Here is a 26,235-nt window from a genome sequence, read left to right on the forward strand (position 1 = left end):
TTAATTTGCATATAGTCTCTGCTCTGATTGGCTGGTGGGCATGGCTTGGACATAGCAAAATTGTGGTCAATTACCATCTTTGTCATTTATTAGTGTAGAATATATATATATATATCTCCACTTTTTTGGTTGTTGTGAATCCTCACCTGAGGATAGTTTTCAATTGATTTTGAGATCGAGTGGAAGGTAGGGGGAGAAATAGAGAGAGAGAAACATCTATGTGAGAGACACACATGGATTGGTTGCCTCCCACATGTGCCCTGACCGGGGCCGGGGATCGAGCCTGCAACCAAGAACCAGAGACCCTTCAGTCCGTTGGCTGATGCTCTATCCACTGAGCCAAACTGACTAGGGCTGTACCACCACTTCTTTATCTATTTGTCTGTTGATGGGCACTTAGGCTGTTGCCATAGCTTGGCTATTGTAAATAACACTTCAATGAACATAGGCAGCATAGTGTTTTGGGTTTTTCTGGCTATAAACCCAGAAGTGTAATCTGTCATGAGGCAGTTCCATTTTTAATTTTTTGAGGACCCTTCATACTATTTTATATGGTGGCTGCCTGAATCTGCATTTCTACCAACAGTGCACAATAGTTCCTTTTCTCCACATCTTTGCCAACACTTGTTGTTTGTGTATTTGTTGATGGCAGCCATTTTGACAAGTGTGAGGTGATATCTCATTGTGGATTTAATTGCATTTCTCTGATGATTAGCGATGTTGAGCATCCTTTCATATTGGCCATCAGTATGTCCTCTTTGGAGAAGTATCTATTCAGGTCCTCTGTCTATTTTTTAATTGGGTTATTTGTTTTCTTTGGTGTTGAGTTGTGTGAGTTATTTATAAATTCTGGATATTAACCCCTCATTGGATGTATCATTGGCAAATATGTTCTCCCATTCAGTAAGTTGTTTTTTTGTTTTGTTTCCTTGCTGAGCAAAACTTTTTAGTTTGATGTAGTCCTATTTGTTTATTTTTTTCTTTTGTTTCCCTTGTCAGAAAAAGTATCACTAGAAGAAATGTCCAAGGTTTTACTGCCTTTGTTTTCTTCTAGGAGTTTTATGATTTCAGGTCTTACATGTATACCTTTAATCCATTTTGAGTTTTTCCTGAGTATGGTATAAATTGGTTGTCTAGTTTCATTTTTTTTGCGTGTATCTGTTCAATTTTCCCAACACTATTTATTGAATAGACTGCCTTTATATGTTCTTGCCTCACTTGTCAAACTATTGGAGTGTGTTTGGGTTCATAAACAGTGATCATTATTTTTTATTTTTAAAAGATTCTTTTCAACAATAATAACACTGCACTATCATGTGCTTCTCCATCTCTTTAATTAAAACCTAGCAAAAGAGCGTACTCTCATAGGTCTTCCAAAAATGACCATTAAATTCCTTTGTTAAGAAGTGATCCCAGTTTAATTAGCCCCTTATGCAAATAAAGAAAAACAAAGGAAAGAGAAAATAACATACAACAGCAAGGTCAGCAGGCTCAGGGCCTGATTTTCTTGACAGAGGGACAGCATAACCAGGCAACTGGCAATAAAGACAGAAACCTGGATGCTGTCCTGGACCATAGCACCTTCTGTGTGGCCGGGAGTAAAGTATTTCTCAGCTTTTCCACCAATGAAACAAGGATCACACTAAGTGACACTCCAAAACACAAGTAATGGGAAAGGAATTTAATTAACTGGAATTCATTGCAAAGTACATCAAATTCCTACATGAAAAATCATATACAGGCATATCTCAGAGATACTGCGGGGTTGGTTCCAGACCATCACAATAAAGTGAGTATCACAATAAAGGGAGTTGTAATCTTTCTGCTGGTTGAGGTTGCCTTCAATTTGTAAAAAATGCAACATCTGTGAAGCGCAAAGTGCCATGAAATAAGGTATGCCTGTAACTGCCAATTACAACTTAGAAGAACTTTTTAACCAATTAAGGGATGGGGGTGGAATGTGTGCATGTGTGTGTTGAATCAGTTAATGCGAGATCATTAAGAAACTGAGCACCACAAAAGCAATCTTTAACCAAGGTTTTCAAGTATGACATTGTTACTGCTGAGAATCCATCCTCCAGACAGGAAATGCAGACCATGCCAAGGAAGGAGCCTGAATGTTTCTTGGGAAGCCTTGTGAGATTTTTTATATGATCATCTTTTAGATGTCACTCTGAAGGAGAGTCTTGGTCCCTGCTAAGTAGGGGACTCACCTCACCCCTTTACTTTTCATGGCCTGAGAATTCTGAATTTGTGGATACATGACAGAGAATAACTAGCAAGACCCCTGGCTCATGTGAAAGATGAGACCAACACCGGTGTTTTATGAAACTGACCATATAGAATGAACCAATGAGGCACTACCCCTCATCAACTCACCTGGGTGGGGGTAGAGGATAAAAGTGTGGTGATGTTAGTTGTCACCAGAAGCTGTCAGTAGTCTACAGCACCCATTTTCCACTGAGTGACATGTGTTCAGATAATATCACCATTCCCCTAGCCCAGTGATGGCGAACCTATGACACCCGTGTCAGAGGTGACACGAGAACTCATTTTTTTGGTTGATTTTTCTTTGTTAAATGGCATTTAAATATATAAATTAAATATCAAAAATATAAGTCTTTGTTTTACTATGGTTGGAAATATCAAAAAATTTCTATATATGACATGGCACCAGAGTTAAGTTAGGGTTTTTAAAAATGCTGACACGCCGAGCTCAAAAGGTTCGCCATCACTGCCTAGACAGTGGTCAGCAAACTGCGGCTCGTGAGCCACATGCGTCTCTTTGGCCCCTTGAGTGTGGCTCTTCCACAAAGTACCAACTTCTGCGCATGGGCCATGAAGTTTCAATCGCACTGTATGTGTGCACTTGCACGTGGTATTTTGTGGAAGAGCCCCACTCAAGGGGCCAAAGAGCCACATGTGGCTCGTGAGCCACAGTTTGCCGACCACTGCCCTAGAACATAGGAACAAAAATTGCCCCCATGGCACATTCAAGGCCGGTACCACATTTGTGAATTTACATTAAAAAGCCCATCATTCCCAAATAGCTGCAGCAATCCTTAGAAAGAACAAAGTAGGAGGGATCTCAATACCAGTTATCAAACTGTATTACAAAGCCACTGTTCTCAAAACTGCCTGGTACTGGCACAAGAACAGACATATAGACCAATGGAATAGAATAGAAAACACAGACATCAACTCAAACCACTATGCTCAATTAATATTTGACAAAGGAGGCAAGAACATACAATGGAGTCAAGACAGTCATTTTAATGTGTTGAAATGGTGTTGTGAAAATTGGACAGATACATGCAAAAATATGAAACTAGACCACCAACTTACACCATGCATAAAAATAAACTCAAAATGGATAAAGGACTTAAAGGTAAGATGGGAAACCATAAAAATATTAGAGGTATCCACAGGCAGCAAAATTTCAGACATATGCCAAAGCAGTATCTTTAGATACAGCTCCTAGTACAATGGAAACTAAATAGAAAATAAACAAATGGGACTACATCAAAATAAAAACGGTTCTGCACAGCAAAAGAAACCATCAACAAAACAACAAGAAAGCCCACTGCATGGGAGAACATACTTGCCAATATTATCTCTGATAAGGGTTTAATCTCCAACATTTATAGGGAACTCATACAACTTAACAAAAAGAAGATAAACAATCCAGTCAAAAAATGGGCAATGGATCCAAATAGATGCTTTTCGAAAGAAGACAGAAGGAAGGCCAAGAGACATATGAAAACATGCTCAAAGTTACTAATCATCTGAGACATGCAAATCAAAACAACAATGAGGTACCATCTCACACCTGTCAGAATTGCTATCATCAACAAATCAACAAAGGACAAGTGCTGGAGAGGATGCAGAGAAAAAGGAACCCTCCTTCACTGCTGGTGGGAATGCAGACTGGTTCAGCCACTGTGGAAGACAGTATGGAGTTTCCTCAAAAAACTGAAAATGGAACTCCCATTTGACCCAGTGATCCCACTTCTAAGAATATATCCCAAGAAACCAGAAACACCAATCAGGAAGGATATATGCACCCCTATGTTCATAGCAGCACAATTTACCATAGCTAAGATCTGGAAACAGCCTAAGTGCCCATCAGCAGATGAGTGGATAAGAAAACTGTGGTACATCTACACAATGGAATACTATGCTGCGGTAAAAAAGAAGGAATTCTTACCATTTGCATGGATGAAACTGGAGAACATTATGCTAAGCAAAATAAACCAGTCAGAGAAAGATAAATATCACATGATCTCACTCATTTGTGCATTATAATGAACAACATAAACTGATAAACAAAAACAGATCCAGAGCCAAAAAGCATTGATCAGACCATCCAACCTCAGAGGAAAGGTAGCGTAGGGTAGGGGTAAGGGGGAGAGATCAACCAAGGGATTTGTATGCATGAGTATAAGCTTAACCAATGGACACAGACACCAGGGGGTGAGGGCATGAGTGGCGGGGGGGTGAGGGGACAATGGGGTGATAAGGACACATATGTAATACCTTAACCAATAAAGAAAAACATTTTTAAAAATTTAAGAAAAAGCCCATCAGTGCTCTGGTCGGGTGGTTCAGTTGGTTGGAGCATAATCCCATACAACAAAAGGTTGCAGGTTCAGTTCTCAATTAGGGCACATACCTAGGTTGCAGTTCAATTACTGGTTGGGGCACATACAGGGGGTAAACAGATTCATGTTTCTCTCTTTCTCTGACAATCTTTAAAATCATATCCTCAAGTGTGGATTAAAAAAAAAGAAAGAAAGAAAAAAAGCCCATCATCTCCCCAGTCTTCATATCTAGCCCCTTGGAGTTTAGAATGTACCAGCTTTCAATCAGATGGAAGCTTACTTTAAAAATAGACATTTTTTTCTCTTTTTGCTTCAAACTTTCCCAATTATTTACCTTCCTGTAATATTTTGTGTCTAAGAGCTAGCTGCATGAAATTACCAAGTAAAATGTTACTTTATTTAAGATTTTTTAAAGGCCAGTGATCTACCTATATAAAAGGCTAATATACTAAGTGTTTTTCCTTCTGTCAAGATAATGACATCAAGTAGCAACACCTGGCTTCCTCTCCCTAGCGATTAGCCTCCTTGCAGTTTCTTTTAGCCCAATAACACGACTTGCTTTATACCCAGGTGGAAACACTTTACACTGTAACCAAATGTCTGTGAAGCATTTTCCCAAGCCTCATCTTATTTGATCCTCACAGAAGTCCTGGAGTAGGTACATAGGAGACTCTGGTGGAATCCTATTTTCTTTTCATTAGCTGGAAAGCAGAGATTTAGAAAGCTTAGAAACTTGACCCGACTGAAAAGAAGTAAGAAATGGTGGAACTTGAAAATGACTTCAGGTTTTCTCACTGCACAGATTATAGTCAAACACTGCTGCAGTTAAATATTTTACCCTTTGTTCTCCCTGTGTGATCTACAACAATAATCTGCTTCGTGTTAATATTTACTGCTGTGTTGCTAATAATTACTGGAAAGAGAAGTTGGAGTGCTTCACTGGGCTGGAAAAAGTTTAGCTAAATCAGAAAGCAAGTCTAATTAAGCAAGTTTGTTCTATATCTAGAAAAGGCTAAGTTGACTCGTTCATGCATGATACATATAAAGCATTTGCTGGTGCCAATTGCATGCGTGTGTTTCCATCTGTCATTGTCAATCATGAATTTGGTTGACACTTTTATTATAGAGAAAGGGCAAATAGTGATATTAAAATATTTCTTCTAATTAAATTCCTTTCAATGTGCACAAATTTGTGCACTGGGCCACTAGTCTCCTTATAAGATGGCAAACTAATGTTTAAAGAAAGACCACCAGTTTGGGCATAGTAATTTTGATCCAAAAATATTGCCTTACTTGTACTAACCCAAGTGAGAGGCAGCAATGTTCTGATTAGCTATCAAGAACGCACATCCATTCATGAATAAAAAGACAAAAATAGGCCCACAGGCTCCACTCTCTCACCTCAGTCTAATTCCTGCCCTTAGCTCCCAAACAGGTGGTTTCATTTCTAATGAAAAAATTTGAGTTCCAGTTTTTTATTTCCAATTGTTGCATGGGCTAAATCTATTTGGATATTTCACTGTTCTCAAAATTAATCTGTTCTAAACAAAACTCTCCTCAGAAACTGGCCTTTACTCTTTCTTAGTCATTTCTTTGTGCTTCCAAGGACACTCTCCTATTCCAAGCCCCCAACACACCTCCACATCAACACAAGCCCCTGTCACTTCCCACTCAGATTCATTTGGCATGCCACCTGCTGGTGGACTCGGCTTTCTCAATCAATGCTGTTTCCCAGGTGCAGAAAGAGGCATCCAAGAGGAAGAAGATGCACCTGGGGAAATGACCCTGAGGATTAACCTAGATTCCTCCATATTGTAGCAAGTACTCATGAATAGGTCAGCCCAACGAAGCACTTCAGAGTGGGGGCAGGCAGGAGTTTCTAGCTTGCTTGCTAATATTACTCCAACTGAGCCTGCAGCTGATGCCAGGATGGTACATCCTCACCTCACATCCCTGGGAAATGCCTAGAGTGGGTATAAAACATGATGCCAGCTAGACCCAGGCTCTGAGATCCCAGAAAGCTGACCAACCATTTTCTTGGTTTCACTCTAGTCTGCTCAATTTTCTCTTGGATTTACTGATACCACAGTAATAAATTCCATATCAATCTCCACAGAAATAGATTTCAAGGGGCTTTCAACCTCAGGTCCCAAGATTCATTTTTCACATTAAGAACACTGAAATCTTGAAGATATCAAGGGAGAGTTTGACAATACAATCATAGTAGGGGACTTTAATACCCCACTGATATCACTAGATAAATCCTCGACACAAAATATCAGCAAAGAAACAGCAACCCTAAACTTCTCTCACTAGATCAGATGAATGGACATCTTCAGAACATTTCACCCCAAAGCTACAGAAATATACATTCTTCTCAAGTACACATGGGACATTTTCAAAGATAGACCACATGTTAGTACACAGGCTAAGTCTCCATAAATTCAAGAAGCTCGAAATCATATCAAGCATGATCTCAGATCACAATGGCATAAAATTAGATATCAACTACAAATAAAGACAATATAAAACAATCAAACACATGATTTAGAAGTGAGTGAAACTTCTGTATTTTTAGAGAGATTCACAGAACTAGTGTGATGCATACGCCTTATTAAACCATCTCCCCCAGGAGCTAGAACTGATCCATAGCAAAACTGCAAGATTTTGGAGCATTTAACTGAAAGATTTTGGATCATTTATGGCCAGGGAAGAAAATAATATCCTTATTAAGCTAGCAAATACAGAATACAAAATAGTACACCTACAAGGAGAAAGGGGGCAGCAAAAGGAGGAGAGAGAAGAGGAAGAGAAGTTGCAGAAAGTCAGCAATGCAGAAGGAAGATGTGGTTCGCAGGGAGGAAGAACTGCTCTCGAGGACCTGAGTGTGAAGAATGGCACAGCCTGGCCTCTCAAGAACCTTGCGCTCTCCCAGTGACACCTTTTGGGCAAAGGGTTGAGAGGCAAGGCTGTGCTCACTAGCAAGACCCCTGCAAGACAAATAATTTAATATGGTCTCTGATAGGATAGACAGCTGATAAGACAGACACACTAAACCTTAACGATAGAAGGCAGAATGCAAGTGCATCTCAGTAAGGTAGCTGAAAGGGGGTTATTGCTTCATTTAGAACCAGGGTACAGAGTCATCAGTTATATGGGGTGGAGGGAGTTGGAATGTGGTAAGTAAAAAAGCCAAGTATTAATTAGTTTAAAAAGTAAATTGTGTTCTACAAAATAAACTGGCAAACAAAATAGAAACAGAGGCATAGATAGACAGAAAAGACTGACAGCTGTCAGAGGGGAGGGGAAAGAGGAGACTGGATGAAAGAAGGTGAAGGGATTGGTCAAAAACATATATGCATAACCCATAGTAGGCACAGACAACAGTGTGGAGATGACCAGGGGAAAGGGAGGAGCAGGGACTGGGTGGAGGTAGGCAAAGATGGAGAAAATGAGGACATCTGTAATAGTGTCAACAATAAAAAGAAAATTTTAAAAAAATTGTCAAGTCATAAAATCTTATGTAAAAATATGGCTTTCCACAATTCTGAATAAATATTCATCTGAAAAAATTGTGTCCTAAAAATCCAGATTATATGAATATATACATATATAAACTTGCAAGATGTAATGATCATGTGTCAAAGCCAAATAATTAAATACAAACTCCCTTTACTTTCATGCCAAGATCTGAGCTCATAGCTCTGGATAAATAATAACTATAGTTCATTGACCCATTTGAGTATTAATGAGCTCATCAACATTTTTTTTCAACAATTGCAGACATTGCTGTACTTGGAAAATTAAGTAGAAAGTCAGGTCAACATTAACATTTCTCTGCTAGTTTAAGTCTACATTTAGAAATAATTTTATAAATTAAATGTCAAGTGTATTTATTTTGAGATTACCTAGAGACATTCAATTTTGCATTTCAAAGACTTTTAATATCCTTTTGTATCTCCATATAAAATACCTATCTGCATCAAAACCTTGAAATCATTTGTAGATATACTTTTTCTTTTATTGGCTATGCTAAGAATATTTACCTGTGGGAACTATAATAATTCCAAGCAATTTACTGTCTGGCCAAAAGTATCACATTTGCACATAATTTATTGATGAAGAACTTGTGCAAGCTTAAATAGCACTTCATCAATAAATGTTTTTCTTAGCTGTTCTGGGACAGAAATAGTGCATCCCTTTTTGGCCTAGTATTATATGTATTTATCCTAAATAGTTGAAAAACTTAAAATAGTTATCCAATAACTAGACTATTTTAAGACCTCCTTACCATGTTCACTGAGAGGATATTATTGAAGCAGATGTTCACTACCTCACTCACAGTCTGCCCGTTTAAGTCTTCAGGGAGAAAATTCCTTCTGCTCTTAGCACCAGGATGGGTTACACACATGGGCAACTGAGTTATTTCTATCTTATTATGATTAAGAATCTTTCCCTCAACATATTAACTCACCGCATTTCCCTCCTTTCAATGGTTGCTAGAAAATTCAAAGCAAAAGTAGAGATCACTTGTGTATCTCAAGACTCCACACTATACACTGTTTATAGCAATAATATGCAATGGAAATTATTATTATTGACAATACCTTACATGCACTAGATTTCATTTAATATTCATAATAATTCTAAAATATGGGATGTTTTATTTTGCCATCTTGACCAATGAGGAAAGTGAAGTCTAAAGAGACCCACCAGCTCTCCCAAGGCTAGAGAACTAGTAGTGGCAGATCCTGACTCAACTGAAGTCTTTCTGATATTGAAGATCGTGCTGCTAACTACTAATCCATTAGTCTACTCCTGGTGCTGCTGATACTTGCACCCCTTTGACTATTTTCTTTCACCAATGAAATGCAGTTAATAGACCAGAATTATTTGGATAAACACCAGCGCTCTTCCAAAGGCCCTGTCTGATCGACAAAGCTCGTCTGGCTCAAGCTGCCCAAGTTTTGGGTGACAAAAGTTCTACACTGCCAATCTTTTCTCCAGGTGGGTGATCTCACCTTTATGAGTAGAGGTGAGATCAGGGCAGCTCTGCAGTTCAGAAAAGGATCAAATCACTGCCAGGAAGGTCTCCTGAGTCTGTACGTTGCTGCCGTGCATGCCCAGCTAAGCCACCATGTTGACTGTATGTATGGCTTGTGCACAAAGACACCTGTCAAAGGGGTACAGGATGGACCATGGGGCCTGAACTCCAGCCTGTGCTCCATGCTAGTATTCCCAAATTCCCAACAGATATGAATCTTCAAATTTTGGAATAAGAAATCAGAATTCCCAGAAATTCTTAGGAATTCCAGAAATCATGTTACCCCATGCTTTTTCCTAAACTTTATTTACATTGTAAAAATAATAATCCAGCCGAAACCGGTTTGGCTCAGTGGATAGAGCGTCAGCCTGCGGACTGAAAGGTCCCAGGTTCGATTCCGGTCAAGGGCATGTACCTGGGTTGCGGGCACATCCCCGGTGGGGGATGTGCAGGAGGCGGCTGGTCGATGTTTCTCTCTCATCGATGTTTCTGACTCTCTATCTCTCTCCCTTCCTCTCTGTAAAAAATCAATAAAATATATATTTTTAAAAAATAATAATCCTGACCATACTAGAGAATAATGTTAAATAGTGTATCATTTTTTGTGTGGTAGCAATGCTAAAAATTTCAGAGGTGTTCTGTAAAAAAATAAGCTATATATATTACAACAACATTTAAAAATTATCTCTACCTGATATTTGAGACCAGAAAACACTAAAAGAGAGGAACATTAACACAATATAAAGGCCAAATAAAAGTCACTTTAGAAAATGAAAAATAATATTAAAATATTTACATTTATAAGATATCATTCTTAAAATTAAATTTTAAAACACACAAAGCATTGATCGTTCTATCCAACAGTGCTGGTTTTTGCTTCTTGGCTACTATTCTAGATGTAAAAAGGTAATTTTTCTTTCATTTTGTATTGACATTGGTCAAATTATTAAGAGGCTTCTAAAAGCATAGCCAAGGCAGGCATTAGGGTTTGCTTCACATAAGCTCATTTCCTTTTTTAATGATGAAAATATTTTATCTGTTTTTCCTGATTCTGGATTGGCTATCTAAGTCTTTGTTGTTTTTATTAATTCAGATTTAACATCAGTTTCTGGTTTTATAATGGAATGTTCCACAACATATTCACATAATCTTCCCTTTGAATTTCTTCTGTTAAATTACTTAGAAAGAACAAATTGTAATAATATTCAAACACCAAAAAATGCCAGCAAAATTACTGGGTAGTACATCCAAAAAACATAACATTCAGATCTACTTAGCGAGCTTCACAAGGCTACAGTGGAAATCTCAATTAAAATTTAATGACTTATTTTGCTTTCAAATTTGTTATTTCTTGGAACACCACTAATAGGATTTGTATAAAGTATACTATGCATATAAACATATTAATAGTTATGCAAGAATGACTCACTGTTAGCAGCAGACACACATTTAGAGCATGGCAAATGCTACAAGCAAGGCTGACATTAGATTATGATCACTTCTCTCCTACTTGCTTCTGTCCTGATGCTTAGAAATGCCTACTTTCAACTTTGATTGTACTGTTAGCATTGTGTGTTTTTTCAACTTTATTGAGGAATAATTGGCAAATATAATTATCTCTATTTAAAGTGTACAATGTGCTGATTTGATATACAGATATATTATGGAATGATTACCAAGCTTAGATAATTAACTGCTCTTGCTTTCAATGATGTTAGTAAGTTCCTCTGAATCAGCAATTTCTAAATTTTAATTCTCCAAAGAGAATTAGAATCCTTTCCCCATTTTCCAAATTTCTTGACTACCTTTCCATGGGATTCAGGAAAACTTTTCTTTTTCTATAAATTGCAGCTGAGGCTGTGTCTGACAGAGGAAGGGGCATATGTTTCTTGCAAGAAAAACTTTTTCAACTGACTTATGCCTACAAGGCCATATCTATGCAGGGCCTTGGAGAATTCACAAAAATATGCACAAATAAGCTATTTTACCTCTCAGTTCTGGAGGACCTCAAAGGCACAGGAAAAGTACCCATTAGCACTTTAGGAGTTACCTAAATGCCTTTAAGTATGCAAAGGCATTGGCAAATGTTCATGTTGATTTGACCAAAGACATGGAGAAGCAGAAGGAAAACATGAGATAAGCCATAATGTTGTTTTCACAAGTACTTCTGGACTTTTGCTTTAAACACAGCCTAGACATGATCAATATCAGCTATCCAATGTCAGAAAATAATATTAATCTGGGTTTTGGCAAATCATTTTTTTTTATCCCCCCCCCATCCAAGTACTTAAATACAACATTATATGGCCAGTTATTATGTAAACTGTTTTCATATGTATGTTTTATTACTGAAGATACTAATGGAAATGCACCAATGAATATTTTAAGTACCTACTATGTATCAGACACTATGCCACATGTTTCAAATGTTTTCTCAATACTTAAACTAATCCTATAAGATACTTATTTTATATCATAGGTTGAGAAAAAATAAGGCTCAAACCAAACTTTTCAACAGCCACACTGCTAGTAAGTGGTACAGCAGAAAAATTAGTCCAACTTCAAAAATTCATGCTCTTTCCATCACATCTCACTGGTGGTAAGTCATAGTATCTGGTGCTACCCCAGTTGCTCTAAGCAAGATAGCTGGCTCTAGGCAGCCTGCCTGCTCCAGGAGGACTAACCTTGTCATCCTAGAGGGAAGAAGACCTTCCTCTTTGCACACATTTAAATAAAAATAGGGTTCCTACAACCCTTATTTGAAAGAAACATACTTGAAACATATTTGAAATAAACTTGGAAGCAGAATATACATTTTGGGGCAAGGATTTAAAAATAAACATTGCAAACATAGTACAAAGGGTCTGTCTTACCTTCAAATATTTCACCAGCTTCTGAATCTGCCAATATTCCGATGGCAAATCTGCATTTGCTTCCTGGCGATGATCAGGTGGTTCTTCATCTTCTTCACTCTCTGAGGAGCTCTCACTAACAATTTCCTCAACCTTTTCAGCACTCTTACTAATAACAACAACATATAAGAAATATATTTATGTTACAGCATGTACATGCTTATAACATCACTATTTCAGCAACATGTACCCAAATGATAAAAACTCTCAAAAAAAACAAAAACAAAACAAGAACAGAGGGGCACTTCCTCAACTTGATAAAGAATATGTACAAAACCGACACTAGCATTGCACTTACTATAGTGAAAGGCATTTTCCCCTAAAATGGAGAACAAACAAGGATGTCCACTTTGACCACTGCTATTCAGCATTGTTCTGGATTCTCTAGTTCCAGATATAAATCTAACAAATTTTTGTACAGGACTTCTATGCTGAAAACTACATAACGCTGGTGAAATAAATAAAAAGTCCAAATGAAGACATGCATAATGTTTATAGATTAGATTGCTCTACATAGTAAAAACATCAAAATCCTTGGCACATTTTTTAAATAGATATAGCAAGATTATTCTAAATTTGTGTGAAAAGGAAGGAAACTAGAATAGCAAAAACAATTTTTAAAAGAAGGTGAGAATAACCACTTTACCACATTTCAAGATTTACTATATAGCTACAGTAATCAAGACAGTGTGGTATTCATGAAAGGCTACAGATAAAAATCAACTGAATATAACAGAGACCCAGAAATAGATTCACATAAGGACACCCAACTGGTTTTTTTTAACAATGCAAAAGCAATTCAATGATGAAAAGACAGGCTTTTCATCAAATGGTGCTGGAGCATCTAGACATCCATAGGCAAAAAAGTGAAGCTTGGCCTAAGCTTCACACCTTATATATAAAATTAACTCAAAATGGATCACAGTCTTTAATGTAAAAATAACACAACTTTTAGAGAAAAACAAAGAAAATCTTCAGGACTAGAGGCATCACAAAGAGTTCTTAGACATGACATCAAAAGCACAATCCATAAAAGAAAAATCTATACATTGAACTTTATCAAAATTAAAAACTTGTTTTATGAGAGACCCTATATTAAGAGAATGAAAAAAACAAGTTACGGAGAGGAGAAAATATTTGCAAACTACATATCCAACCTAGGATACCCAAAATAGATAAAGAACTCTCAAAACACAACATTTAAAAACAAAACATGATCTGATTGGAAGATAAGCAAAAGACATACAAGACATTTCACTGAAGAACATACATGAGCAATAAGCTCATGAAAAGATGTTCAATATCACTAGCCATTTTAGGAAATGCTAAGACCATAATGAGACAACACTACACATCTTTTAGTGCAGCGAAAATAAAAAATATGGCAATACCAAATGTTGGCAAGGATAAGAAGAAAGTGAGTCTCATACATTGCTAGTAGGATGGTAAAATGGTACAGCCACTCTGGAAGAATCTGGCAATTCCTTACAAAACTAAACACACAATTATTACATGTGTTGGCAATTGGGCATTTATCCTAGAGCAGTGGTTCTCAACCTTCTGGCCCTTTAAATACAGTTCCTCATGTTGTGACCCAACCATAAAACTATTTTCGTTGCTACTTCATAACTGTAATGTTGCTACTGTTATGAATCGTTATGTAAATATCTGATATGCAGGATGGTCTTAGGCGACCCCTGTGAAAGGCTCGTTCGACCACCAAAGGGGTCGCGACCCACAGGTTGAGAACCGCTGTCCTAGAGAAATGAAAGCTTACATCCATATAGAAATTTGTCTATAATTATTTACAACCACCTTAATTGTAATAGCAGAAAACTGAGAGGAATGAAAATTTCCCTCAATAGGTGAGAAATTACAGTATGGTACATCCATACCATGGAATACTACTTAGCAAAAAAAAGAGACAAATTACTAATACATGCCACAACTTGGATGAATGTCAAGAGTATTAGATGAAAAACACAGCCAGTACAAAAAATTTATGATTATGTTTATATGACATTCTCAAAATGACAAAATTATAGAACTGGAAAACAGATTAACAGTTGCCAGGGACTGGGAATAATGGGGGAAAGGGAGTGGGTGTGACTATAAGGGGTAGCAGGAGGGAGCTCTGTGTAGTGATGGAATAGTCCTGTTTCTGGATTGCCACAGTCACCACACCATTTACATGTGACAAAATGGCATGAAGTATACATATACATTGTACCAATGCTACCCTCCTGGTTTTGATATTATGCTGTAGTTACCCTAGATGTCACCTTTGGGGGAAGCTAGGTGAAGGGGAGATGAGACCTCTCTGTAGTACCCCTGTAACTTTTTGTGAATCTATAGTTATTTAAAAATAAAAAGTTGAAGAATTGTCAGACAAATTAAAATTTATTATATTGACACCGCCCCCCCCCCAAGTAGTATAAATGTAGTAGAGTATCTTAAAGTTTGTTTTTGTTCCCAAGTTGAAAACTTCCTAATGTGAGATTTCTGCCATTTCTTCCAGCTCTGCACTAAAAGAAATCCAGTATGATCATTGTGCAAAACATTACTAGTAACTGTCAATATAGATATCTTGGCACCCTAAGAGTAAGAATGCCATTAGTTAGGATTAGTTAGCATATCATGTAAGAAATGGTGTTAAAGAATTGGTTAACAGAAACATACCGAACCCATTGTGCTTTTCCAGATGAAACAGATGTTGCTGACTTTTCAAGTCTTCCGCCATGTTTTTCCTCATGAAGTGAGGTTCTGTGTCTAGAAACATTCTTTATTAGTTACTTTTTGATGATTAATAGGAAATTAAAATAGAAATGTATACAAGTATTCCAACATTTTCATGACCCCAAATTATGTGTTTTCCAGACACAGAGAATTTCTTTTGAGCACAGTCATGCACTTTCTATAATGAAGAAGCAATTTGTTCAGTATTCCTTTGTACTAGGAACATGTCTTCACAGGCTGCCATCATTGTGAAAGGCCTTTACTCTGTAGCTTTTAATCTAGTGGATTACTGCCTTGATTGTAGTTGTCTATTTTTTTTACCTTCTCCACCCAATGTTACGGAAAGGCCTGTATCTGATTTTCTATGTATCCCCAGCTTTAGCATAGTCTTTGGCACCTACTTGGTTTTCATTAAACACTTAGGTAAATTCTTAATTTAAAAAAATAAGCACATACAAAAAGCTGAATTTAAAAATTCACCTCCCACTTAACAAGTAGCCCATGTGATTTCTCCGTGTGTTGTATCATCTTTTTCAAGTTATTTGCCCAACTTACCAACTCCATGAAAGTGAATTGTGTTCTTCCATTCCCTTTCCAGAACCCAAATATAAACCCTGTTGCCTGTCAAATCTCTCTGCTTGAAATAGGAAGAGGAGCAGGAAAGAATACTACTCTGTATTTTCTACTATGAAATAAAGTTCTGTGAAAAATTAGGCAAATATGGTCACTAAAGATGGTTTTAAAATCCCATCATGCAAATGTCTACATACTCTTTGGAATCAACAGTGGTCTTCCAGTTTAAACTTGGCTTTAATCTCTTGATCATGTGATTCTTCCCAAAATTAATTTGGTTCTTCTCCAACGTACTCTTGTCTGAGCCAGGATTAGCTTTACGTAAGGCACCTGCTGCTTCCTTCTTAGGTGTCTCATTAGGCTGATTCTTTTCCTTTGGCAGTTCTTCATTAAATTTAGTTTGCTTTATTAAAGAAAAAATTAAGTACCATATTTACAATGATATCCCTTCTGAATTTTCTAGTGCTATCTGAAAATTAACATTGGTGATAAATTCAGAAAAGGAAGTCTCAGATGCATCTTACTTCTGTTGCTCACTGACACAATTGACTAAGGATAACTTCAGCACCAAGGCCTCGACTGGAGTTACACTGCTAGTAATGTGATGTTCCTAACTTCACCTCTGCTGCAGCACACACAGAGACAACTGCAGGGCAAAACCTCCTCACTCTCCATCACCACTAGAAAAAATTAAATTCAAACCTATATTGACTGGGAGTCATCATATTCAAATTGCTAAAACCAAGGATAAAAAGAACATCTTTACCTAGTCAGACATGCAAGACACATTATAGATAGAGGAGAAAACATAATGGTTAAAAGAGGCTTCTCACCAGAAACAATGCAAGCTAGAAGAAAATAAAATTATGTCTTTAAAGTACTAATAGGGGAGGAAAAACCTGTCAACTCAAAATTATATACTGAGACCCAAAATATCTTTCAAATTTGAAGGTGAAAATAAAGTCTTTCACAAATGAACAAAAACCAAGAGAATTCACCATCAGAAGGCCTGTGCTAGAAGAAATGTTAGTGAAATCCTTCAATCACAAGGAATATCATACCAGTCAGAAACACTGGATCTATACAGAGAAATAATCTATAGAAATGGCAAAAATAAACATATTTATAGAAATGGAAAAAATAAATATAAAACTATTATTTTTAATCATTCTAAAATATAATTTACTGAAGCATAAGTAGTAACTGTTTTGAGGGGTTAGTACATAAAAATAAAATATATGATAACAATAGCACAAAGGACAGGGAGAGGCATTCAAGTACACTATCATGAGGTTCTTAAAATATTTGTGAAATTGTATAGTATTATTTAAAGTGGGACATAATAAATTCTATATATATATATATATATATATATATATATATATATATATATATATATGAAGCCCTAGGGCAGCAACTAAGAAACTTTTTAAAAAGTGTAACTGACTAATGAATAGTATGAATAAAATTGAATCATTTCTAAGAGCTCAATTCAAAAGGACCTAAACAAAAGGAAAAAAAGGAAAAAGAACAAATGGGACAATATAAACAACTAGCAAGATAGTAAATTTAAATTCAATTTTATCACTAGTTATGTTAAATGAAAATGGATGAAAAAGGAAAACACAACTATTTGTGGTCTAAAAGAAAGTACTTTGTATTAAAAATATAAATTATCAAAAGTAAAATGCTGAAGAAAATATTCCATTAAAAACAATTAAAAGGAAGTAGAATAGCTATATTAAAATCAGACAAAATAGACTTCAAAATAAATAATATTATCAAGGATAAAGAGGGAGATACATAATAACAGAGTCAATTAACACATGTGATTAGTTAATTGTGTATTAACTAAACAACAGAACTTCAAAATATATGATGCAAAAACAGATCTAAAAGCAAAAATAAGATAAATCCACAATTGGAACAATTCAAAACTTCTCTCTCAGTTATCAATAAAATGAGCTGACAAAAAAATTAATAAGATTATAGAGATGATGATGATGACGAGGAAGGTTGGATGATATTGATGAAGAAGGGGATGAGGATGAAAGTGAAGAAGTTGAAGATGATGAGGGGGAAGTAGGAGAGGAAGATGAAGGAGATGACTAATGAACACTGATGGATTCCAACCTTTTTTTAATTTTCTCCAGTCCCGGGGAACAAGTTGCATTCTTTTTTTTTTCTTTTTCTCCGCCCCCCCCCCCCCCCCCGCCCCTTGTGCTCAGTCACCCTGTTTTTGAGGTCTTTTTTCTTTCTCTCCTTTATACCCCTGTTCTCACCTTATTTGGGGGCGGGGGATATACCTTGAGCAGAATACTGTGGGAAAAGAATCTTTGCCCCTTTCTGGTCCAAATTCATTTTTATCCCTTCCTGTCTCAAGAAAAGCTTAATGGAATCAACACCACCATGCTCTGTGGGAAAAAAAGAAAAACCTTCTGCTCCCTTAGCTCTGCTGGGAGCTGGAGGTTGCTAAGCCCCAGCTCTAGCCTTTTTCCTCCTTTCTCTGCATATTGGGCTCAGAGATTACACTGTGTCTCTATGTGAATATGGACAGTTAGCATTTGCCAACATGTACCTGTCTAGTTTCTCTTGTTTAAAAAAAGAAAAAAAAAAACTTAAAAAAGGGGGGGTTACAGAAGGTCAGCAAAGGTTGGGTTTGAGATGTTTGGGTGGGTTAAGTGGGCATTTTGACAACATGGCTTCTCCTTTGGCATGTTTAATTGTGATGTTTAACAGACATCTTTGCAGTCTAAGATGACACTTTTAAAATAAAATTCTCTCCTAATGATGACTTGAGCCCTGCCACTCCATGGGAGAATCAGCAGAACCTGTAGGATCTTATTCAGAATTGACATTTCTCTATTGTAATTTTGTTCCTGTTTATTTTTAAATTTTCTTTTTGTTTCACTGGAAAGGAAAAATGATGCTCAGTTTTAAACATTAAAAGAGTACAAGTTGCTTTGTTACAATAAAACTAAATGTGGGAGAAACCAAGATGGTGGCATAGGTTAACGCCGGAGATTGCTGCCTCAAACAACCAATTCAAGGGTACACCTAAAAGACAGAACGGACATCATCCAGAACCACAGGAAGGCTGGCTGAGTGGAAATTCTACAACTAGGAGGAAAGAGAATATCATACTCAGACTCAGAGGAGGCGCAGTGCTGAAGTGAAATACTCAGGTGCGGAGTGCGCGCAGAGCGGGCTGGCGACGGAGGGCGCGTTTGTTGTTTTCAATCAGGAGGGAGTTTCAGACTCTGAGCTCCAGATCCGGGCGAGTCTCTAGGGACCCAGACTCAAACGGGAGAAGCGGGACTGTCTGGCTTTGGTTGGAACTCGAAGGCAGCTTTCTCTCCGAGGTTTGCAGCGGTTGCTGGGACTCTGTGAGGCAGAGCCCCTAGGGACGGAACTGAGAGCAGCCATAACTGCTCGCTCTGCCCGCCCTGTAGATCCCTGGGGACCCGCCCCGCCCAAGCCCTGCACAGAGCCATTTGCCGGATAGCCTCAGGCAAACGCTAGATTAGCACCGCCCTAGAGATCCAGCACAGAAGCTCTCCCACTGCAGACACAGCTGACTCTCATAGCCAGTTAGCCTAGAGGTCAAATCACCCCCGGGGCTTAACTACAACAAGACTGCACACAAAGACCACTAGGGGGTGCACCAAGAAAAGATAAAAAAATGTGGAGACAAAGAAACAGGACGCAAATGTCAGAAATGGAAGATATAGAGCTCAAAACCACACTTTTAAGGTCTCTCAAGAACTGTCTAGAAGCTGCCGATAAACTTAGTAAGGCCCTCGAAAAGACTGGTGAGACCGCCGATAAATGTAGTGAGATCCTCAAGAAATCTAATGAGACCCTCGATGTTGTGATAAAGAACCAACTAGAAATTAAGCATACACTGACTGAAATAAAGAATATTGTACAGACACCCAACAGCAGACCAGAGGAGCGCAAGAATCAAGTCAAAGATTCGAAATGCAAAGAAGCAAAAAACACCCAACTGGAAAAGCAAAATGAAAAAAGAATCTGAAAATACGAAGATAGTGTAAGGAGCCTGTGGGACAGCATCAAGCGTATCAACATCAGAATTATAGGGGTGCCAGAAGATGAGAGAGAGCAAGATATTGAAAACCTATTTGAAGAAATAATGACAGAAAACTTCCCCCACCTAGTGAAAGAAATAGACTTACAGGTCCAGGAAGCGCAGAGAACCCCAAACAAAAGGAATCCAAAGAGGACCACACCAAGACACATCATAATTAAAATGCCAAGAGCAAAAGACAAAGAGAAGATCCTAAAAGCAGCAAGAGAAAGAAACTCAGTTACCTACAAGGGAATACCCATACGACTGTCAGCTGATTTCTCAACAGAAACTTTGCAGGCCAGAAGGGAATGGCAAGAAATATTCAAAGTGATGAATACCAAGAACCTATAACCAAGATTACTTTATCCAGCAAAGCTATCATTCAGAACTGAAGGTCAGATAAAGAGCTTCACAGATAAGGAAAAGCTAAAGGAGTTCATCACCACCAAACCAGTATTATATGAAATGCTGAAAGGTATCCTTTAAGAAGAGGAAGAAGAAGGAAAAGGTAAAGATACAAATTATGAACAACAAACATGCATCTATCAACAAGTGAATCTAAGAATCAAGTGAACAAATAATCTGGTGATCATAATAGAATCAGGGACATAGAAAGGGAATGGACTGACTATTCTTGGGGGGAAAAGGGTGTGGGAGATGCGGGAAAAGACTGGACAAAAATCGTGCGGGGAGTGAGGGCAGAGGGTGGGGCGGGAACTGGGAGGAGGGGAGTTATGGGGGGGAAAAAGAGGAACAAATGTAATAATCTGAACAATAAAGATTTAATTAAAAATAAATAAATAAATAAAAATAAAATCAGGATTTTAAAAAAAAATAAAATAAAATAAAAAATAAAACTAAATGTGTATATAAAGGACTTGGTGCTTTTCTCTCAGAACAGATTTCAAGTTTGACTTGTATAACATATTGTCAAACTTTGTCAACCTAACTCCGTATTTTTTGATATGCACTTTGCAGGATGATCTCGGGGCTATGTGGACTGAGTAAAGGGGTTTGAATCAATTTGGGTGATTAATCAGTGTATTAATGTCGGGGAAACACCATGAGTACAATTTGCTATCAGTTTCTGAAAATTTTCAAATCATTTGGAATTCCAGATTGTGCAAACTTAGCTCAATCAAACTTAGTTGTACCTTTAATTTTGTATATCAAATTGGCATTTTAAAAATGGGTCTCTGTTTACCTGGATATAACAGTGCCGGCCACCGCCACCAGACAGACCTGGTGCTCTCATGCTGAGTTACACACGGGGCTATGGCTGGCATGTCTTCACTGGCACTATAAAGGTGGCCCAGAAGACAGGCTTGCAGTGTAAGAAGTCCGTGTTGGTGGTTAAGAAACTCAGGTTAGGAGAACTTTTGTCCCTTAAATACCAGCTAGTTAGCTTATCGTTCTCCAATGAGAACCGTCTGTGTGAATCTGTGTGAGATGATGGACTCTGCTCTGTCTGCTAGATGCCATTGTGCATAGAACAACATTTTGAAGAGCTACCTAATGCCTAAGCTTTTTAATGCTGTAAAACATAGTAGCTGAAATTAAATGCCAGTTAATTTTTTCAGAGATGAATTAATGGACAACCTGGTCAAATTCAAAGCTATTTGATGTATAAAACTTTATAAGTGGAACTACTAGTATTCCATCAATAGGCAAAGTGTAATAAAGCATATCTAGCTGGACAGTATGTAATTTCTGCACAGGTCTATTCAGTGAATACATCACTGTATACTGGTCAGGAATCTTGCTCCAATAAAAGAACATAAAGATTTTTTTAAAAAGAATATATAGAAGAAAAAAAAGAATATTGAAGACCTGAGAAACACTATAAATCAACTTGACTTAATTGATATTTATAAGACACGCCAGCCAACAGCAGCAGAATAAACACTCTTCTCAAATAGACAAGGAAAAATTCACCAGAATAGATCATAATTTGGGCAATAAAATAAACATCAACATGTTTAAAAGAACTAAAATCATAACAAAATATCTTCTCTTAGTACAAGGGCATTGAATTTAATACAATGACGGGAACATCACCACAACCAAGCAGTGATGGGCTCATGTCCAGTGTTTTAAGTAGAGGCCTCCTGGGAAGAGGATAATAAAGCACCCTCTCCCTTCTACCCAAGGCAGTATCAGAAGAGGCCCATGGGAGACTTCCATCCCTGCCCAGAAATAATGAAGCACTTATATCACCACGGTTGTCAATTGACACTAAGTGGGGAACTTGGACTTTCACTCCCACCTTACCATACCCGCAGACCTCCACCAGTGAGGCATCAGGAAGACCTGCTAAAACAAGAGATTTAAATAAAATCCAAAGTTTCACAACATAATGACAAAATGTCCAAGACACAATAAAAAATCGCTCATTATATCAAGAACCAAGAAGATCACAACTTGAATGAGAAAGGATGATGAATAGATGCTTATATCAAGATGAACTAGATATTAGAATAATCTGACAAGATTTTAAAGCAGTTATCATATAAGTGCTTCAATGAGTAATTACGGAAACTTGAAACAAATGAACAAGAAAGTCTCAACAAATGAATAGAAGATATAAATAAGAACCAAATGGAAATTTCAAAACTGAAGTTTATGAACCAAAATAACTCACTGGGTAAGTTCAGCAAGAGAATAGAGAGGATAGAGGAGAGAATCCATTAATTTGAGGATATAGCAAGAGAAATTACCCAATCTGAACAACGAGAAAATAGATTGGGAAAAAATATGAACAGACCCTCCAGATCTGTGTGTGCACATGACAAAAAAAAAAAAGAAAAAAATTCAACATATATGTCACCAGAGAACCAGAAGGAGAAGAGTAAGAAGGTCAGACTGAAAAATGTATTCTAAGAATGTCTGAAATTTTCCCAAACTTGGAAAAAGACATAAATCTAATATTTAAGAAGAGAAAAAAAAACCTAAACACAATAAACCCAAAAAATCCTTGCCAAGACACATAATAAGCAAACCATAAAACTAAAGACAAGGAAAATTCTTAGCAGCAAGAGAAAAACAATATTTTACCTATAAGGGAAAAACAATTACAATAGATTTCTCATGAGAAACCATGGAGGCCAGAATGACTAGAATAACATTTTTCAAGTGCTAAAAGTAAAGAGCTGTCAACCAAGAATACCATATCTAGGGAAAATATTCTTCAGCAATGAAGGAGAATTCAAGAAGTTCTCAGATAAAGGAGAACTAAGAGAGTTTGTCACCAACAGTCCTACCATAACAGAGTAAGTTCTTAAACAGAGAGGATATGATAAAAGAAGGAAACTTGCACAATCAGAAAAGAAGAGAACAGTGAAAGCAGTGGTAAATACAAAAGACTTTCTAAATGATGCTTCATTGTTGAAGTAAAAAATTTAACACTGTCTCATTTCAATGTATGGAAAGGAAATAAAGACAATTATATTATAAACTAGAGGTCCAGTGCATGAATTTTCATGCACTGGAGTGGGGGGGAGGGGGGTCCCTCAGCCCAGCCTGCCCCCTCTCACAATCTGGAAGCCCTCAGGGGCAGGAGGCGACCCGGCAATCAGGGGAAGGTGACACCTCCATCACACCTCTGCTGCTGCCACTGCCAGCAGTGCAAGCCTTGGCCAGCCTGGTTACCTGAGCCTCGGGCGGCCCTGGGCAGCTGGGAGGCTGAGGGGACTGGGGGACTCCAGAGGCAGGCACACGAAGTGGCCGGGCCTTCCCATGCACCTGCTGCCCCAGCGGGGCTGAGGGGATTAGGCAATGCCATCTTGTGACTGTGGGTGCTGCCATATTTGAGGGTGGATCAGTCAATTAGCATATTACCTCCTTATTGGCTGTGGGTGCCACCATCTTTGCAATGGTGTGAAGGTCAATTAGCATATTCCTTCTTTATTAGATAGGATGAGAGAAGGTAAGGGACTTAAAGGGTGAGATTATTTGTATACTTCATGAAAACTGGTAAAAAGATAAGTAGATTATGATCTATTATGTATGCATAATGTAATAAAATAGCCACTACGAAACAATCCATACAAAGAGATGCACTGAAAACACTGTGGATGGGTAAATCAAAATGAAATTTTAAAAAAAGTTATTCAAGTAATCCAAAGAAAAACTATGAACAGAAAACAAACTAAACTGGCAGACTTAAGCCCTAACATATCAATAAGTAAATGTAAATGATATAAACACACCAATTAGAGTTTCACAGAGTAGATTTTTAAAAATGACTCATCTTACATGCTAGCTACAAGAAACTCAATTCAAATATAAAGATACTAGAGGCCTGGTACATGAAAATTCGTGCACTTGTCAAAGGGGCTCCTTCAGCATGGCCTGCACCCTCTTGCAGTCCAGAACTCCTCAGGGGATGTCCACCTGCCAGCTTAGGCCCACTCCCTGGGGGATTGGGCCTAAGCTGGCAGTCAGACATCCCTCTGGCAGTCTGAGAGCCCTTGGGGGATGTCCAACTAATGACAGTGGGCCTAAGCCATCAGTCAGACATCCTTAGTGCTGCTGAGGAAGTGGGAGAGGCTTGGCTTGTGGCTGAGCAGAGCTCTCCCTGAGGGAGCACACTGTGTTGAGTGTTTGCCCCTCTGGTGGTTAGTGCATGACATAGCGAACTGTCGTTCTGCCATAAGGGTCAATTTGCATATTATCCTTTTATTATATAGGATAGGTAGCTTGGAAGTAAAGGGAGAGGACAAATATACCATGCAAACATTAGTTAAAAGAAAGCAGAAGAGGCTACATTACCAAAAGATTAAGTAAACTTCAGAAAAAAGAAAATTACCAAGGACAGAAACTGATTTTATACAATGATGAAATGGTCAATCTATCAAAAAGATTTAACCCTCCTAAATGCATATGCAGAGGTGCAAACACAAAAACAGAAGTAAAAGGAGAAATAGACAAATTCACAATTATAGTTGGAAGACTTCAACACCCCTCTCTCAACAACTGATAGAAAATCAGTAAGGTTACAGAAGAACTGAACATCACCAAAAACCACGTGATGTAATCCACATTTATAGAACAAGCCACCCAATACAGCAGAATACACATTCTTTTTAAGCATCTGAAAAATACAGGATGGTGTCCTGGCTGATGTTCTCCATGGTTAGAGCATCGGCCAGCACACCAAAGGTTCAAGGGTTCAAACCCTGTCAAGGGCACATACTTGGGTTTTAGGTTCTATCCTCTGCCCAGGTCAGGGTGTGTGCAAGAGGCAATCAATGGATATGTCTCTCAAATCGATGTTCTGTTCTCTCTCCCTTTCTTTCTCTCTCTCGCCCCCGCCTCCCTCTTTCTTTCTCTCCCCTCTTCTCCCTCCCTGCCTTCCACTCTCTCCAAAAATTAATAGGAAAAATAACCTCAAGTGAGGATTAACATGATCATCTACATAAAAAATCCTCTAGAATTTACAAACCAGATACTAGAACTAGTAACTTTAGCAAGGTTTCAGGATATATAACCAACATACAAAAATCAAGTGTATTTGTATATAGAAGCAACAAATAATCAGAAATCAAAATTTTAAAACTAGCATTAATGATAGCCCCAACACAGACTGGTTTCACAAGAGGTATTTAAGATCCATGCCCAGCAAGTTACAAAGCATTGCTGAGAGAAATTAAATAAGACCTAAATAAACGGCAAGACATACTGTGTTCATGGATTAGAAACTTCAATGTTGTTACGATGTAAATCCTCCCTAAATTTATCTACAAATTCAATACAACCTCAATCATAAATCCTTCAGGCTTTTTATGAATAAATTGACCATCTGACTTTAATATTCTTTTTGGACATGCAAAAGATATAGATTAGCCAAACAACTTTGAAAAAGAACAATAACATTCGAGTATTGACACAACCTGACTTCAAGACTTACAAACTATAATAAATCAAGACAGTGTGATACTGGTATAAAAACAGGAACAGAAATACACCCACACATATGGGTAACTAATTTTTGATAAAGGTATAAAGGTAATTCAGTGGACAAAGGGTAGTTTTTTTCAATAAATGGTGCTGAAATAATTATATATCCTCATGCAAAAGGGGGGAAAGGAACTCTCATCTATAGTCATATCATGTATAAAAAAGAAAATGTACTGCAGGTCTAAAATGTAAAACAGCATTTGAAAACTTCTAGAAGAATACACCGAAGAAAATTTTTGTGACATTGGTTTACACAAAGCTTTATTAGATATAACACTATAAAAATTAATAAGTTGGACTTCATCAAAGTTGAGGGCATTT

At 37.6% G+C, this 26,235-nt stretch overlaps 1 protein-coding gene across 1 annotated transcript in view; it reads right to left on the minus strand.

Annotated features, from left to right (window-relative positions):
• Positions 1-26,235, minus strand: part of ODAD2 (outer dynein arm docking complex subunit 2) — a 206,664-nt gene that overhangs the window by 171,075 nt on the left and 9,354 nt on the right. Inside the window, 3 exon segments of the mRNA XM_036337850.1 lie at positions 12,519-12,666; positions 15,237-15,326; positions 16,064-16,269. Of these exon segments, the coding sequence (XP_036193743.1) occupies positions 12,519-12,666; positions 15,237-15,326; positions 16,064-16,269 (444 nt within the window).

The sequence above is a fragment of the Myotis myotis genome, unplaced genomic scaffold, assembly GCF_014108235.1.
Source record: "Myotis myotis isolate mMyoMyo1 unplaced genomic scaffold, mMyoMyo1.p scaffold_m19_p_1, whole genome shotgun sequence".
NCBI classification, from domain to species: Eukaryota; Metazoa; Chordata; class Mammalia; order Chiroptera; family Vespertilionidae; genus Myotis; species Myotis myotis.